General features: G+C 42.4%; 1 protein-coding gene across 1 annotated transcript in view; it reads right to left on the bottom strand.

Annotated features, from left to right (window-relative positions):
* Positions 1-7,441: 7,441 nt before the first annotated feature.
* The window catches only part of VAT1L (vesicle amine transport 1 like), a 79,942-nt gene continuing 69,439 nt past the window's right edge, over positions 7,442-17,944 (bottom strand). The window contains exons 8-9 of the mRNA XM_072980439.2: positions 13,693-13,776; positions 7,442-11,803 (exon numbers count right to left, since the gene is read on the bottom strand). Coding sequence (XP_072836540.1) covers positions 11,702-11,803; positions 13,693-13,776 — 186 coding nt within the window. The 3' untranslated portion in view covers positions 7,442-11,701. The remainder of the gene's footprint in view (positions 11,804-13,692; positions 13,777-17,944) is intronic.

Genomic DNA, 17,944 nt, shown 5'->3' with positions numbered 1-17,944 from the left:
ACTAAACAACACAAAATAAATGGAACAATTTTATTCTTTATGCTAATAACTCAGAGTGAGTCCTTGAGACTGTAAGTGCCAGTTAATGATGAGTGGGTTACCTGGGAACTAATATCTATTATACTCAGTGCGTCCCTGCACTTCTGCTGCTTAGCCGAGGGAAGGAAAGCCCAAAATTTCAAAACTGCAGCAGGGCATGATACAGAGACCAGAATCGAGGGGGGGAAAAAAGCATTTTCTAACACAGGCAGAGCTGATTCTCCGAGGACTGTAGGAAGCACAGGGTTGATTAAGCTCAGCCAAGTGTGGCCTCTTGGAAATGGAAAAGCGTGACAGCTGTTAGAAGGGGGAAATGTTCAAGAAAGAGATGAGCAGCAGAAAAAAAGGTGACTATTGATGGTTTAACCCCTTCGCCAGTATTTCCTTATTTATATAAATTATAAATCCTCTTGCACACAGCCAGATGCTGCACACAGCATGCATAGAGTGAAGGCACTGACAAGACGTGACTTCCACACCTTGAAAAAGTTCCCTTTTTGGATGAGAATTTTGCAGCCTACATGGCCAGCTATCATCTAAAAATGTACATTTTCCCCCCAACCTCTGCATCTGGCATCCCAGAAACCATTTCACCGGTTGTGAAAATGACTTATAGGCAGTTCAGGGACCAGGCAGGGGGTCTTCTGCAAAATTCCAGGGGGCCCTCCCCTGCTCGCTCAGGGAACTGTCTGTGAAATGATTGTTTACCTGAAACAGACAAACAGAACAAGCAGAAGAAGCTTCATCTGAACTCTCAGTTCTTATTTCTACCTGGCCATTAACTCCTTCAAACACTTACTGGCTAACACCAGACAAAATCTGGTTGGTTACAGTGTTCTCGTATGTAAAAGATACACACATGCTGGGTTGCACAATTAAATATTCTGATATTCCCCCTCAGAGAATTTGAAATCAGTTGCCTCTCCATCTCTATTGACAATAATTTTCTAGTCACATATTGCCTTCCTTCAAAGTGCATGCCATACAGGCCCTGATATGACAGGGAGCAGAAGCGCCAAAAAGTGGGTCAATCTCTGTATCAAAAAAGATGGCATACTAGGGGAAAAAAATCGAGTGAAAGCTAAATTATGATTATTACTTACTTAGTTGGGGGATATGTGGAATCCTAGTGTAGCTCAATATCTCTAGCATGGTGGCAAAACGTCTGACTCTAGTGGTAAATCCAATCTGTAGCATTTTCCTTGTAGTGCAGTGGTTAAACTTCAGTACTGCAGCTGAAACTCTGCTCACAACCTGGGTTCAATCCCAGGTAGCTGGCTCGAGGTTCACTCAGCATTCCATCCTTCCAAGGTCAGTAAAAAGAGTACCCAGCTTGCAGGGGGAAGGGGAATGTGCTTAATTAAAATTATAAAATTACCCAGAGAGTGCTTTAAACTGTATAGGGCAGTGTATAAGCAGCATGATTTTTTTTTTTGCATATCATAAAAGAAAAAATGCACAGCTGTGTGATCTGTCAGCAAATACCACTCTGTCACCAGAGGTTTGTATCAAGAGAATAGATTCTTATTACACCACATGTGTTAATTGGCTTAATGAAGTGCTGGAAGATGTGTTACGTAAATTCTTTGTAAATAACATTTTGTAACTACTAGCAATTCATTACATTAAGTCTGTCCAACGTTGAACAAAGAGCATACTTCTGGAGCAATTCACAAGTGTTTTCCCCTCACCCTTCCATATCTATAACCTACATGGTGCTGAAGTGAGAAATTGTGAAACCAGCACACGTCAAGCATGGGCATGTTAATTACAAAAACTGCAAGGAGGGAGAGAAATGTCTGTCTAGATCAGTGGTTCACAACCTCGACTCCCCAAGGGTTATTAGACTACAACACCCAGCAGCCTTCACCACTAGCTGTACTGGCCTAGATTTCTGGCAGTTCAAGGACCCCCTGAGGACCCATGGTGGGGAACCACTGCTCTAGAACAACACAACAGTTCCAGGCAGAGGTGTGGATGAAATATGGCTAGGCAGAGATGGAAAGCTGACATTGACACTGATATGATAGAGGCAACAAGATTGCCCGTCCATATGATTACATACACCACCCTTCTTCTACTGGCTGTAATGGGGTACCTATTTTGCTCACCCAGAACCCACCATGGGCCAAATTAAATCCCATTGTTTTAAAGTCATTCCTAGTTTCCAGAATTCCACTTGTAATTTTTTGTGACAATTCGTTCTGGAGGCCCCTGTACCTCACGTGGTAGCATCATTTATAACAACTTCTGGAGGCCTCCTAAATTTAAAAAAAAAAAGAGAGAGAGAGATTTCCCCCCCACGTAAATCATTGTTGGAGGACTGCGTGTGTGGAGTCTGTAAACAGAATCACAGGGCAGCAATGGTTCCCAACAAAGGGGAGGAAACTGGTCTTAGCAGACACCGATGTTGACTAAGACAGTTTTGCAAAAGGTCTATTTGAACCCCAAACTGTCCTTGTGAAGTATCCTAACAGTAGGGTCGTAAAACAAGCATAGGCCCAATTACTGCATGCAGTCAATGGACATTTAGAATGTGAAACGGATATTTCATCTCCATTTCATTCAGTTTCTTTATGTCTGACAAAGTGGATGTGTCCACGAAAGCTTATATTAAAATATAATAGTTAAGACTTTAAGGTGCCATCAACATCTTTGTCTCATTTCATTTTTTTGGATTTTGCCTAACAAACTGAGGAAGTCTGGGACAAAAGAAACACATGATTACACCCCTGGCAGAGGAAATGTTTCCCTAGCAATGTAGATTTTCTCCCTTTCTTTTAATTTCTCTTTGGTTGACGGTGGTATTTGACACCCTCTGTTTTCCTGCAGCCTGAGAAATCCGGGTCAGCAAGATAGCATCGGAGTCTTTATCTCTAAGCGCTTCTCTTTTCAATAAAATAAAATAAAATACTGGTTTGGGATTCATCTTTAGAAATGAGACAGAACAAAGAGCTCAGCTTTGATGAACAGCAAAGTACTGTAAATATTATGTTGTCATTTGATGACTTGTGTTCTATTGTGTTTTTTTTTTTTTAACGGTGGAAAAGATATGCATGACAGTCGTGTCGTTATCGTTCCTCCAGTCTTTGTCATGCCTGTTTCTAGAGCTGGCTCTGTCGTTCGGTAAAGTGAGGCAGTGGCCTTATGGAAACAGATGTAGGATGTAATGAATGCAGACTGTTGCTTACTCAGTTTCTTTTTTTAAAACATTTCTAGTGCTAGGAATGGGAACAGAATCTTGTTGTCCTGTCACCTGAGGCAGGGTGGGAAGCAGCACCCTAAGCCATGCGGTGGGATGGAGGCTAAGCTGGCCGTGCGGCTGTTCCACATTGCCCGGATACCACAGTTATGGCACAAGTAATATTAGTTTAGGATACCCTTCCCACAAAGCCTTGGCACAGAGGCATGGAGGACCCCCCTCCGAGCCACATGTTATTCAAATAGCCAGCTGGGAAGCAAAATATCTCCAGTGGTAGATGGTTCAGGTGTTGGTGAATGTGTGTCAGCAGCAGATCCAGGGCTGCCCACAGGACGCCGATGCTTGAGGCAACGTCTTCTAGGGAGCACGTCAAAGGGCTGGCCCTAGTTTGTGAGATTTTCTGCTCTCTGTGCCAACATGACTCAGCTGGGTTTAGGTCCTATGTAGCTTGTCTGGGTTGGATTGTAGAATTATAGAATTGTAGAGCTTGAAAGAACCCCTAAAAGGGGCATCTAATCCACCCTTTGCCAAGGCAGGAGCCCTCAGTGAGGCACCTCTGAGTGAAGACCATCCAACCTCTACTTAAAAATATTCACCTTCCACTGCTGAACAGCTTCTTAGTGTTTAGTCTGACTCTTTATTGTAACTTGAATCCATTGGTTTAAGTTCTGCCCTCAGGAGCAGCAGAAAACACTCCAAATCCATGGGACAGTCCTTCAGATATTTTTCTGCCTCTCAATCTTCTCTGTCGTCCTCCATTATTCCTCATGACTCTTGGTTTCCAGACCCTATATCATCCTGTAGTCTCAGTCCGACATCTGAGGAAGTGGGCTTGATCCATAAAAGTTCACATTAAAATATACCAGTTAGTCTTTAAGGTGCCATAATGTTTTTGTCTTTAATTTTTATTTTTATTTTGTTTTTGGTCTGATATGCTAACAGAGGCTAACACAGCTACCTCTTCTAAAACTATATCATCTTGTTCTACCCCCTATATACTTTCTAGATTTTCCATATGCTTTTTAAACAGTGGTGCTTAGAACTGGACATGACATTGGAGAATAGCTTGGTACTATTACTTTGATCAAGTCACTATATTTTTAATGCTGGTTTAAATGGCATTTCCTTCCTTCCTTCCTTCCTTCCTTCCTTCCTTCCTTCCTTCCTTCCTTCCTTCCTTCCTTCCTTCCTTCCTTCCTTCCTTCCTTCCCATCAGTCTTAATTAATATTCAGCTTGTAGTCAACTAAGACCCCGAGATCTTTTCTCATGCTTTGAAACTAAGTACCACCTATCCTCTATTTACATATCTGATTTGTTTTGGTTAAATGTAGTTATTTACATTTAAGCATCTTGAAATCATTAACTTTTTTAGCCCAGTTCACCAATCCGTTGGTGTCACATCTTGAATCCTGTCAATATTTTTTGAAACATTAGCTGCCCGTCCCAGTTTTAGCTTATCTGAACGTTTCATCAATTTCTCTTCTATTCCTTCATATAACTGCTTTAGAAAGATGTTGGCCTTTGAATGAATGAGATTTATTAAATCAAGGCTCATGTAAATTCTATTGATTCAGCAAGTTGACCCTAATTGGTTCCTATAGCGGATTTAATCCAGATGTGTTAAGATACTTGAAAAAAATGTACCTTAATGGCTTTCCCCCCACTTTTTAATTAAAAAAAACACTGATCTATCACAGGGGTAGACCAAATGCGTATGACCATAGACTGAATCAGTGGAAACTGATACTGCAAATGTTACCATTTGACTTCTGCATAACGTCTATATTCCTCTGAGAATGACTGGGAGAAGCAGTGTTTCATCCAGACGTACTTTATGTGGGCAACAGATGAAAGGAGCTGTGTTATCCTGAGGCTGCTCTGTGAATTGATTAGCATGATGTTTGAAGGGAGGACAGAAAAGAGCTCTGCCTTCTGCACAGATCAATCCCTGTGTCTCCTGGCATAGTCTCTGATTAGAGGTTTATCCTTCTCTACTAAGATTTGACTTTAACCTGTCTAATGAGCCCATTAATGCAATGTCAGAACAAGGAATCAGAGCATCTCTGGGGCAGGAATATACTGAAGCACCTGCATGTCCTACTTCCTCTTATCTGGGATACAGCATCCTGGGAATATCATGAGAGGCTCAAAGTCACTTAGTGAACATCATGGGTGAGCAAGAACTGGAACCGAGAGGAGAACTGGAACCTAAATCTCAGTCCAACACTCTTATCACGGCACCATGTGGTCTCTCAAAGAGTTGGAAAAAGAGAGAGAGAGGTTCAGCAACAGAGAAAAGAATGTCTAAGGAGCCAATTTTGCTGCGTTGGTTCCTGTTGCTTTCCTAATTATTCTGTATTCCGCACAGCCAGCTCTACCATAAGGCAAAGTGAAGAGTCTGATTTTGGCAACAGTGCTGGGTGACATGGAGGCACCCCCTCCCCAGCTACCCCACTCTAACAAAAGACACAGCTAGATATTCCAGGCAACTTGTCTTACATACTTTACATTAGCAGGGAGACCCCAGGTGATGTGAAGGGTGCTTTTCTACCACCAGGGGTGAAGGTAGGACCTCCTGTTTTCTTAGTTGGCTTCTGTAACAGGAATGGGCCGGGCACTCTTTTCTCCGTTGGCAGCTGTACGTGTCAGATGTGCTCTGATAGCCTCCTTTCAAGCTTGAGCCTGTTCCGATTCCTTCAAATTAAAGCGCTGCTTGTTAACGGCTTCTTCATTTGACAATAGGAAATTTAAGCCAACTATACAATTTGCATCGACATGTGAAGGAAATGAATAGGCTGTTGATTTATCCACTGAGAAATGTTTTGTCTGGACGTCATCTTCGGTGACCGACACAGATGAGCAGAATGCAATTTATAGTGCTTTTTAATTTGTGCCCCAAAATGTTTCATTCTTATGAAGAACTGGGCTGTGTAGCCTTGGGCAAGCTGGAGTGTCCCAGGGTACCCCCAATTCTGGTACTTAAATATATCCTCAAATATCTCACTTACCTTGGAAGCTGTATAAGGGTCATTATAAGTCCCTTCCAACTTGACAGCACAGAACACACACACACTGTCACAATGTTAATGCTATGCTTAATATTTTATTTATATTTTATGTAAACATCATTTGCTTGGTAGGCACAATATAACAAAAGCTCTAAAGCAACAAATAACAAATCAAACGTTTCCACTCGCTTCACTCGGTGAGATGTTCAAGAGAGGCTTCAGCACTTCTGTATTCCAAAACCAGGAAATGGTTTTATTTTTTGCTGAGAGAACAGAGCCAATTACTGTAATTAGATAGAAACTGAAAGTGGCCCAGTGACAATGTTAGATTCAGGAGTGAGAGATTCCATTCCCTACACTCAGAGCAATAAGCTTAATTAACTGCAAACTCTTCTCTTCAAAGTCTTTCCTACTTCTTTAAAAAGATGTTCCTCAACCCTTATGCTTAGGGATGGGGCCATATTCTTTTAAGAATAGTTCTATCAAAGATAATGTTAAATAGATGATGATAAAGTTGTACAGATATATAGAAGACACTCATATACATTGGGTGTTCGTGTGTGTGTGTGTCTAGGACTGCCTGTAAGATAGTTCCTTTGCTTTCCACATATAGTAATGTCTTTTTAGCTGGAAAAATTCCAACACACAAGCATCCTACAAGTCCAAAAAAACCACACACCCTAGTTTCATTAAGAAAACCGTCTATTCTTAATGTAGGAAGCAAATCCAGAGTTTAAATCCGATGCAATGGACTTAAACTCTGGACTAGTTTCAAAGTGATATTTTCTAGTTATGGTAGGCCTTGTGATTGTTGGAGACAGTCTCAAACACACACAAACACACATTGTTTCCTGTCAGTGACATAAGATGGCAATACTATAAAACTGGAAATGAGACAGCTACTTGTGTGACTCATTGACACAAGCGTGTGTGTGCGTGCACATGCATGCATCATGCATGGACATACACACAGAGAGAGCTTTTTTTTTTTAAACAAGGGAGTGTCTGTTCCGTCTTGTTCACTGATAGAATGACGGAAGGCGGCAACACCAAAGTTTTCCACTCTGCTTCTTGGAGCTGTCCCATGTGTGTTTGTGTGTTCCTTTGGAAATGTAAACCTCAGTTTGGAAGGCTGCATAAATAAAAATAAATAAAAATAGCATTGTATGCTAAATAGAGCAAAGATCCATCTACACTGGGTCGAAATGGGAGTTTATCTGATTGTCTACCATGGAGAAAAGTCGTGCGATTGTTTCACTGCATGGCTACTTTTCGGGGTGATTTAAATCTAACATTTTTTGCTTTCTTCCACATACAGTTTTCTTTTAAACTCTTAAGTTCTTCCCATCCCTTTTATGAAGAAAGGGGGAAGGTAGGTACATTTTTATATAAAGCAAACAAACCAAATTCTCACCAATGTACAAAGGTCAAGGTCAAGAGGTCCAGCTATTCCCATGGCGTACCTACTTGCTAAGTTTTTAAGGATGTTGAGCATCATAGAAAAAGAGGAAGAAGAGCCAGCTACCCTAAAACCATCTCCCAAACATCACTTGATCCCCAGGGATTCAAAGCCAGACTTTCAAAAGCTAACGCTTCAAAACACTTTCTGCCTAGGTACATGGAATATGTCTGTGCATCATCTGGAATTTTTTTAATAAATCAGGTCATCTCCTGATGATTTGAAAATTTTGGAATGTTCCTATAAAACAAAAATAAAAAGGGGACAACCCCCCCCCCACACACAAATGAACTTCTCGGTTTTCAGCCATTCCTTGCAAATGCAAGCATTTGAAAGCAGGCTGACATAATAGTGTGCACACCTACTTTCTGCACACGAGAGAGTAGCAGGCTGGAAAAAGGATACATCAGGGAAGAACGCCAATGAAGAAAGATAGCAGAAGGGCTAGATGTCTGCTACCAGAATCCATGAGTATTGTAACAACTGAGTTTTTTCTTTTTTTAATATAAAAAAGTGTGGGCGAGATCTCCTAGATGATTTTAAAAAGAGCAGAAAGTCACCGAATTTGTCTCTGTTCTTCCTTGTTCTAATTCAGGTAACTTCAGTGCCAAAGCAATTATATTTCTTTAAAGAGCCCTAGTCCTCTGTAGACTAATAAACTGTACACTAATTTGGGTAAGAGTACCTAGGCTTTTGGATCTGAATACATCCCAAAACATACAGGGATATACCCCAAAACATAGAGATCCACATGTGTTTTCCAGATAACAATTTGTTTGGGAACTTTGGGTCAATAGGACCAAACTCTGCAAAGGCACAGCAGTACAAGCAGCTGAAGGAGGTCCACTCATCTTGAAAGGTGGCTCCTACAAGCTTCAGATAGAGGAGGCAGCAACTCCTGGTTACCTTACTCTGAGCACCTGAGTGGATTGGCTAAGAGCAAGAAGACAAGGGAATGGGGTAGTAGTAACATCAGTGAAGGTGGGTCACTCATGGAACTGGAGAGGCAGGGAATACTGTTTTGTTGTGAGGGGGAGTAGGTCTATTAATGGGGTGACATATCTGCTGCCAAGACTTCCAGTGAACCCATGCATAGCTCTGCAGAACCCTTCAAATTTATCTGCAAAGTGGTTCCAAAGTAGCTTGGGATTTACTGCTTAAAAGACCCATTGTTTCCCTTCCTTGGACTCCAAACCTGGGCCAGACTGGAGGTGGCAAAGCTATTCCCCTCTCCTTGGCTTCAGAGGAAGGGAAACTATAATGCAAATCTACTGGTGGGCTTTGAGAAATGTCAGATCTTTCATTATGGTCTCAATCCCGCCACATTTATGATTGCAATGCCCATTACATATTGGGTTTTTTTTTCTTCCCTCTCTTTCTATGCAGACCTCATTAAAACTGAATGGCTATTTCTCCTAAAAAAATTGGCTGCAATCCCAGTGGCTGTGAGATTCCTATTAGAATAATTCTGGCCAGATAACAGACTATAAAGTGCAGCCTAATATGGCACGTCTATACTTTACTGGAGGAATGGGACGAAAGGAGATGATGAAACTGCACTGATTTGTTCACAGAAATTAGTATCTCCTTGGAATATTTAACGACGAATGGCTGACTGCTCCCCATCCCCCCCCTTTTTGGCATTTTTCACATTGAAACTTTGTTTATATATACATATAGCTTTGCTGATTTAGAATTGAACTAAACTCTAGTAGGCTCTCCATATAACAATCTGTCATCCAGTTTCAAATTGTATCACTACAAGAACACAGTTATACCAAGGATACAGATATAGGAAAATTAGAAAAAACACCAGAATGGAAATGCTAATAATGAGATGCCGTGCTAATCTGAAGTAGAGATGGTTTGGTGCTTCAGCCAGGTTTGTTGACTGCTGCTAGAGGTGTTCGACACTTTCCGCCCTGCCTCCTCAGCAGGCACCCACAGGGAGGCAGAGCCGTGGTTTCCCTCTCCTACCTCCTCTGGGCACTGCCTCTGAGTGGACGCCCACCAGAGTGGGTGGGCCACAGAACCCTCGAACGCCTGTTGCGGTGGTAAACAAACCGGGCCAAATCACCCAAATTAGCAGTTTGGACCCATATCTAATCTGAAGTCCTCTACGTTTGACCTTGTCAGGAATAGTAGCCATTGATTGCCTTCCCCCAACTTTACAATGTTTTGGAGGGGAAAAAAATAATTTTAATTTAATGGTTCAGTTGGGCAGGTAAAATATTCTTTTTAATTGGTAAGGCATGTGATTGTAGAATTATAGAGTCAGGGTTGAACCGCACAAGAATAGAAAGGCAAGACATTGTGGCCTAAGGCCTTTCCCCTTGAGGTCTGACACACTTTTTTATTTAGATTAGTGTGCGGTGAAGGGCTTTGTATTGAGAGAAGAAATGCTCAGGGCATACATCAATTAGTTTGTTGCTGTTTTCGTGCTTGGATTCAGGATCACCAAAGAAGCATTCTTCAAATGGCTTCCTCTGGTGATCACCACTGGATAACTTTAAATCACAAGGAAATGAACTGCTTTTCATGGACCAAGAGAAAACATTTGTGGCCAACGAGCTTTCTGATTGTGAACTGATTGGGGGAGGGGGAGGAAGGTTGTCCTTCATAAGGCAATTAAAACTAGACAACTGTAAACATTTGTTGGCACCATGTTGGAATTAAATTTCCACTAATTAGTGAGTTTGGACCACTACTGTACACACAGTTGTATCCGTCTATGCAGCTCCGTGTCTTTTTAAAGCCTGTTTCCTTGTACAGCAAACATAGTAGAAATGATGCGTTTTCTTTTCTTCTTGGAAAATTAAGAGGGACTTGGTTGATTATTAGATGAAGTATCATATGAGGGTGGGATAGATCTGTGAAAGACCAAGTTTCCTGCATACTTAACATCACACGTAAACACACAGAGTTCTTGTCTAAACTGGAACAGACCAATTTATGCCTGTTTTGTAGGCAATTCCATATATATATCCATTTTTGAAGATCATTTCCATTAAATTCACCCTTTAGGGAAGAAAAGATGACATGTGTGTCTTTGTGTACATGGAGATGCCCTTGATATTGGGTTGTCTTATACTTGAACCTACTGAAAGGAAGTAATTTTTGTAGCAGAGGGAATGGGTGGTATACGTTTACCCCCCTCCATGTACATAAGATGGGGATAGGAATATCTTTTGAAATTCAGCTCCCCAAAGCCCTAGATAAGATAGCCAAGGGTAAATGATTAGGGGAATTATAGATCAGAACATCTGGAGAGCAAAAATCTTCTCCTTTTTGACACATGGCACAGCATGAGGCCAATGGACAGATTTATATGTATGGAAGCCTAATTCTTACCAAGTCTCCCTTGCCGCTATTTTAAAGGCAAGAATGCTTATAGGAGGTAAACATATTCATGCCTCGATCTATGCACAAGGTGCCCAGTTCACACACTACCTAATGTGCAGCAACAAAAGATCTGTGCATGTTTCTTCCCTTATGCCAGTGTTTGTGGGGAGTGAGTATAGGGGAGCGAGTAACTCACCTGCTGGAATATAATGGGTGTTACACTTTTGACTACCTCACTTAATCATCATTTCTCTGCACTAGCCAACAAAGTAGCTACTTTTTAAAGGCCAATTCGCCCTTTTAAACTAGCTAAACTAGAACACTTGCTTTTGAAAAGCCTGTGAGGAGAGTTACGTCTCAAATTAATGTGGATGTTAATAAGGCTTTAGAAAAGAGCTTGACCAGACGATTACAGGAAAAGTGGTTGGTTGACACATGGCGGAATGTCGTAATACGGTACTGGGTGGGAATGGCACTTGAGTTCGAAACATTAATGATCAACAGCTTAGAGCTCAGCTGACTGCAGACAAAAAAAACAACACACACTGTACTAGAGCATTTGTTCACTGGTGCACAAAATGGATTTTCCCAGTTGTTTTCCCTTCTTCTGCTCTTTCCTTTCTTCCGGGTTTCATTCCCGTCACCCACAGCTATTGCTGGATGAATGGCATACGTTCTTTGTTCTCATTATCCCCCTCGTGGTCTTCTTCCTCTTCTCCAGCTTCACTGGTTTCTGTACTGTCATTGGCCATCTGTGTTTGAAACAGAACACTGTAAAAAGGGGGCTGGGGGTTGGCGATTAGTGGCATAAGGTCCCAGATGCAAACCTCAGCATATCCAGACGGGACAAACAACCAATTCTGTCTAAAATCCTAAAGATCACCTTCCAGCCATGCCCTAAATGGTCTACAGTCTGATCTGGTTTAACTAGAGGATGGAATGTTACATTTTGCTAAAACAAGTATACAGACATGCTGAACTCATCTACAGTGGTGCCATGGGACTAATTAAGTGTCTTATCTCAAGACTAGGCTCGGGGCAAACAGAATAAAGCCCTTATCTGGATAACCATTGCATGGAAAGGCAGCGGGAAGCTCTGAATACATTTTGCCCCCAAACATATTTCCTGCTGTGATGCTAGGCTGTTGCCTACAACAAAAATCCATACATTTGTCTTACAGATCTTTCTTCCTTTCTTCCTTTCTTCCTTTCTTCCTTTCTTCCTTCCTTCCTTCCCTCCCTCCCACCCATCCACCCACCCACCCATCCACCCACCAGACCCAAATATAACCCTGTGTGACTAGTCAAAGGTCCATCAAATGTAGCAAACTCTTTCTCACAATGGCCAAACGTATAGCTTTTCTATAGTAACTAAGGAAACAAAACCTGAACAGGGCATCTGTTAGAAAACGGAAGAGTAAACTCAGTCGCCTTTGAAAGATACCCATGAAACACTGAGAAAAATCTTGGTGTACACTCAGGAATATATGCAGAGAGTCCCAAGGAGTCTGTGTTGATCTGGAAAATCAGAATTCCATTGTATGGGAGAGAAACATTTTTTCCCATATGCTTATTCTCTTTTCATTAACTTAAAACTATTTCCAAATTGTTTTAAAAATATGTAATTTATTGAATAGATTATTGCACACTATTTGTCCCAAACATTCTTTGAGGTTTACAATGGACAGTAAAAAAGCAACAACTCTATTATGCCAGAGGTAGGCAGCTTACAGCCTTCCCAAGGTTGCTGTACTGCAACTCCCGTATGAGCCAGCATAGTTTCATAGTGAGAGATGGTGGAGGTTTTAGACCAATGGCATGTTGACAGACATAAGGTGCTCACTTGTGCTCTAGCTAAAATGCTGAAATTCTCCCTCTCTATCACACACCCGTGCACAAACATGCATATAGGGAACTGGCAACAGAATGAATCAAAAGCAGGTCGGAACAACAATGAAAAGGTTTGTGTACTTCTTCTGCAAAACAAATGAAGGCAATCTCGCTAAGCAAACTAAATCATAATCTAGAAAGGAGCAAAGAACCATTTCCCCAGGTTTTTTTTTTTCAAAGATCATATTTCCCCTCCAGGGCACATGGAGAAAAAAACTATCAAGGGTTATATTCCGCTGAGATAATCTATCAAGAGATGTATGGTGGTCGCTGGGTCTCTCCCTCTCTTCTTTTTTCTCTCTCCATCCCCACCTAGCTATAATTAACTGATTGCTTGTAGAGGGATTTGAAACTAGGACCAAAACTGGGTGTGCATCTTTAGGGTTTGGGTCAAGAATCTGCTCCTGGCCACAACCATTCTAAGTCATTGGTCTAGAGTAGCCCTTCTCCATGGGGGCCATTGGGTAGCCCCTGGAGGCCCCTGGCACCTTGGAAGGGCACCACAGACTGGAAACAATTCTTCACACACCACCTTATAAGCTTTGTTATGTGATTTATACAATCCAGATCCAGCTATATTTCTTTCGTAGTGTGTTTATGGCTATGTTGGGGGTGTGTGTGGAAATGTTGAGAAGGGCTTCTCTAGACATCAAACTCTCATTTTCTGATTACAGCTAGAGAGAAACTCCCTTAAGTAGGTAGATTCAAACCATGTTGGATTTTAAGAGGTTTTCCAGTTCTTTCTACTCACCAACGGAGTGGGCGTCTTCTCCACATCCAGAATTAATTTCCCTATATTGCCTCTGTCATGGATTCTTTGCATTGCTTCCTTCACCTGCAAGGTACCAAACGCTCAATTTAGGTCTTCATTATGAGGCAAAGAATAACACTCGGACAGTTCACTTTTAAACGTGCCTGTGTCTCGCATGCAAGATGAGACAACAACTGTAGATTGTAGCTCAGCGGCGGTGTGCTAGAATATCAAAATGTTAGCAACTGGTGGGGGAAAAATGGTGCAAAGAGTGAATCGGTGGTTCAAGGACAACCCAGTTGAGATCCACAACAAACAAGAAGATGGCCATTATGGCACCAATCCTAACCACACGTCAATAGGAGGGGTACTTCCCATTTCCCATTTAGTGAAGTGTATGAGTAAACATGTATAGCACTGCACTTTAACTTTAGAGTTCGATTCATCATTTACTTAGATGTAAATGACATTCATTGACATAAGGTGTCATTCCAAGTATAAAAGCATAAGACTGTAATAATAATTATGGATAAATGGATTCAATCTAAGATGCAAGCAACTCTACTTGCTCTTTCCTTTATTTCTTTTATTAGATTTATACCCCGCCCATCTAGACCAATGGTCTACTCTTTCCATACGACCAATACCATGTTAGGGTTCTAGGTTTCAGGGTGCCAGCTGAAGTCTCAGGGGACTGATATGGTTCCCCAGGTCTCCAAGCTGGGAGTCAGATCTCAGGATGAATTGCACTGGAAGAGGAGAAAGCCAGATTTTAGGGCATGAGACATCTCTAAAGCCTGGGCACACAATCCCACCATTTTAGCTAGTACCAGGGTGCTTGGCTCAGGGAGCTAATGTGATGTCTGCATGCACTCCTTCACATAGCATGGTGGGCCCAAGTTTATGTTCCCACTGGCACTCTCTTTAGTCGTGTCCCTTCATTTACTGTCCTATTGACGTTGGCTCCAACAAGCTAAGACAGAAAGTGGAGCATCAGCACTGCCACTCACGTGACTTCTTTTTTCATGAGCCCTAGTACTGGTGCCACTTGCTTGCTTTGCCTCTATAACATCACACCAGTCCACCCCATGACATCACAGCAGTCTGCATAGGTTATGGCAGGTATCTCTACTGCTTGCTACCTTACACAGTGAGACACCAAGCAAGGAAAAATCCCAGAAGCTGACTCCTTTTTTCATCAGTTAACTGCTTCTCACAAAGCAACAAAATATTTTTAATATAATGTTATTGATTCTTCTTTAATATTTGAATGACTTACTCTTTATGGCTTTTAACATTGTGCTTTTAATTATGCAAGCCACCTTGGGTCCTTCTTTAAGGAGAAAGGTGGCGTTAAACATATTTTAAATAGATAAATAAATGGCTGTTCTTCGACCAGTCTGAGTGGTCGTGAGCAGAAGAGGGTATCCTGTAGACCATCTTGACTGCTGTCATTACTGTTGCCAACATTCAGGCTGGCTTTTGCTATAAGAAGCTTGGCATCCTTTTTTTCCTGCTGGCAATGTGGGCACAATATTGTGCAGCAATACCAAGCCATTTCCGGACCTCCTGAATCATGGATCCAGGAGCACAATATCCCACATCCATAGGTGAAAGGCACCTACCCTAATTTTGGTGCTCTAAGGAGACCCAGACGGGGAAGTGTGAAGGCTGACTAGTGTCAGTGCAAGCAACGGCGTAGCGCAACCAGAGATTGCAGGATTGAAGCCCCGGGACTTTCTGAGTAGCATAGGCTGTGACATTGTCTGCCATCACCGATCAGGCTTCCCAGTGAGCTTAGATGCAATCCTCTCAGTAGCCACGTGAGGAATAGATTTTCCTGAAACCAATATATTGTTGCAAGCTGTTTCTGCTGTAATGGAAAGTATTGGTTTGTGATTTGGAGGCTGATTGCACCGAGAAATAATAATAAGGGAATTGGCACTAACAGTCATTGACCTGACAATGCAACTTGTAAGCTCCAGTTTATTTAAAACTAGCAATATTTCGCACTGGCTTTTCACATAAGCACATGTGTGAATGCAGGTTGACATATAAACACCGGCCAGATATCAGGAACATTTTGCCTGCCTCTTATGGTTAGGCACCAACTCTACTGACATGTTCCACTAATCCTGAAAAACAGTGGGTAGCCTCTTCCAGTAACACCATTTGGGCACCTCTGGTTGATACGTTTAAGGCGGCGCCGGGATCAGCTCTGGTCAGAATGCTGAGGAAGGTAATATCTCCCCACTGCTCCCTAATCCTTCTCCCTGTCTGCCATACCTCCGTGCTGCTAAGGAACAAGTGCCTAAAGCACGTTGTTGCAAATTACAGGGATAAGGTCTCCATGGTTACAGCTCATGCGGGCTTACCAACACAAGCTTTTAGCGTCAGAGTTACTTGGGCAACGCAAGGCAGCACAGATGACTGATCCACCACCTTCAGGCAATCACCCCCATGCAGCTCATCTCAGACATCATGGGGAATGGCTTGCCCACTTTTTCCTATGTATTCACTGGATGTGGGGATGGGAGCAGTCTCAAACCTCTGCGGCCAAACCATCCACACTTGATGCTGGGTGGCCGCCACCAGTGTCAATGGGAAAGAAGCCAATTCCTTTCCACCTGACGGACCAATCTCTTTCTAGATCCACTGGATGCCCCTTGAACCTTCTTCTAATTGCTGCACTGCAGGACCCATTAGCCCCATGAAGCATCTTGTTGTTGTCCAGGAATGTGCCTCCGAGGCAGGGGCTGGACTCGATGACACATAGGGTCGCATCTAGCTCTGCAGTTCTAAGATTACCTAACAGTTTAGAGGTGAATATGATCCCTACGCCACTCTTTTACAAGACTTGTATGGCCATTTAGATGTGTCTGCCCAGCATATGCCTTCTCATGGAGAAGGAACAGCAGTTCCACTTTTCTCAGTGGGTAAACACTGACTGCATGGGATGCTTTTCCCTAGGAATGTGACAATTTCTCCCATAATTCCTTGTCCTTTGCTGTTTTCTAAGGCTTGCCATTATGGAACTCCTTGCTGAGGTCTTCCTAAACCATTGAGATTCCTTAGCGTCTAGTGAAAACAAGACATTGGCTTTATTTTCCCTTTACTTGCTTTTCTCCACCTGTCATTGACTGTGGGGACTAATATGGGGCTCCATGACCCTTCTGGAGAATCCTATTGGGGGCATATGACATTCTATACAGGAGTAGTAACAACCGTGTGCAATATGACATCACTTTCCGGAAAAATAACCCCAGAACCTTAGAAAAACCCTACGAAATGTTCAGTGAGATTTACAGGGTGTCAGTGGCGTTTGGACAGAGAAATCGCATTCTGAGAGAAAGGAAGGTTTTATTTTTCCCCTCAGTTTTTTGCTGGGGGTGATAGTCTAAGACAGTGGTTCTTAACCTTGGGTTCATCGTTTAGTTGTTTAGTCATGTCCGACTCTTCGTGACCCCATGGACCAGAGCACGCCAGGCCCTCCTGTCTTCCACTGCCTCCCAGAGTTGTGTCAAATTCATGTTGGTTGCTTCACAGACACTGTCCAGCCATCTCATCCTTGGTCGTCCCCTTCTCCTCTTGCCGTCACACTTTCCTAACATCAAGGTTTTTTCCAAGGAGTCTTCTCTTCTCATGAGATGGCCAAAGTATTGGAGCCTCAGCTGCAGGATCTGTCCTTCCAGTGAGCACTCAGGGTTGATTTCCTTCAGAAAGGAGAGGTTTGTTCTCCTTGCAGTCCAGGGGATTCAACTCCCAGAAACCCCAGCCAGCATAGCTGGTGGTGAAGGCTTCTGGAAGTTGCAGTCCAAAAACACCTGGGTAACCCAAGGTTAAGAACCACTGGCCTAAGAGAACCACATTCCTCCGTGATGCTAATGAAACCGAGTTAATTTCAGAACCAAGAACAGAGTGAGACCTGCAGTAAAGATGAACTAACGTTTCTAAGGAGGCAAGCAGCAGGAGTTTTTATTTTAGCATGGGTGGCTCCTTAAAGGAATGCTTTCAATGCAATGATTTTCAGCAGCTGCTATCATATTAGTGCCACCGTGTTACTTTAGTGAGATAGGCATGCTTAGGGTTTCCTGTGCCCGGAGGAGAATCATGCTGGTCTACAGATAAAATAAATAAGTCATGAATGCCTGAAATCACAAGGCATGGCATGAAATATTTAAGAAGTCTCTTGCTGCAAGTTTACAACCGGAAAGTGATAGAAAAAAGAATGAAAATAAGAGAGCTGGAAGGG

This window comes from Pogona vitticeps, chromosome 10 (assembly GCF_051106095.1).
Source record: "Pogona vitticeps strain Pit_001003342236 chromosome 10, PviZW2.1, whole genome shotgun sequence".
Classification (NCBI taxonomy): domain Eukaryota; kingdom Metazoa; phylum Chordata; class Lepidosauria; order Squamata; family Agamidae; genus Pogona; species Pogona vitticeps.
The sequence above is the reverse complement of the archived record's forward strand: the minus strand, read 5'-3'. Positions and strand labels throughout refer to the sequence as shown.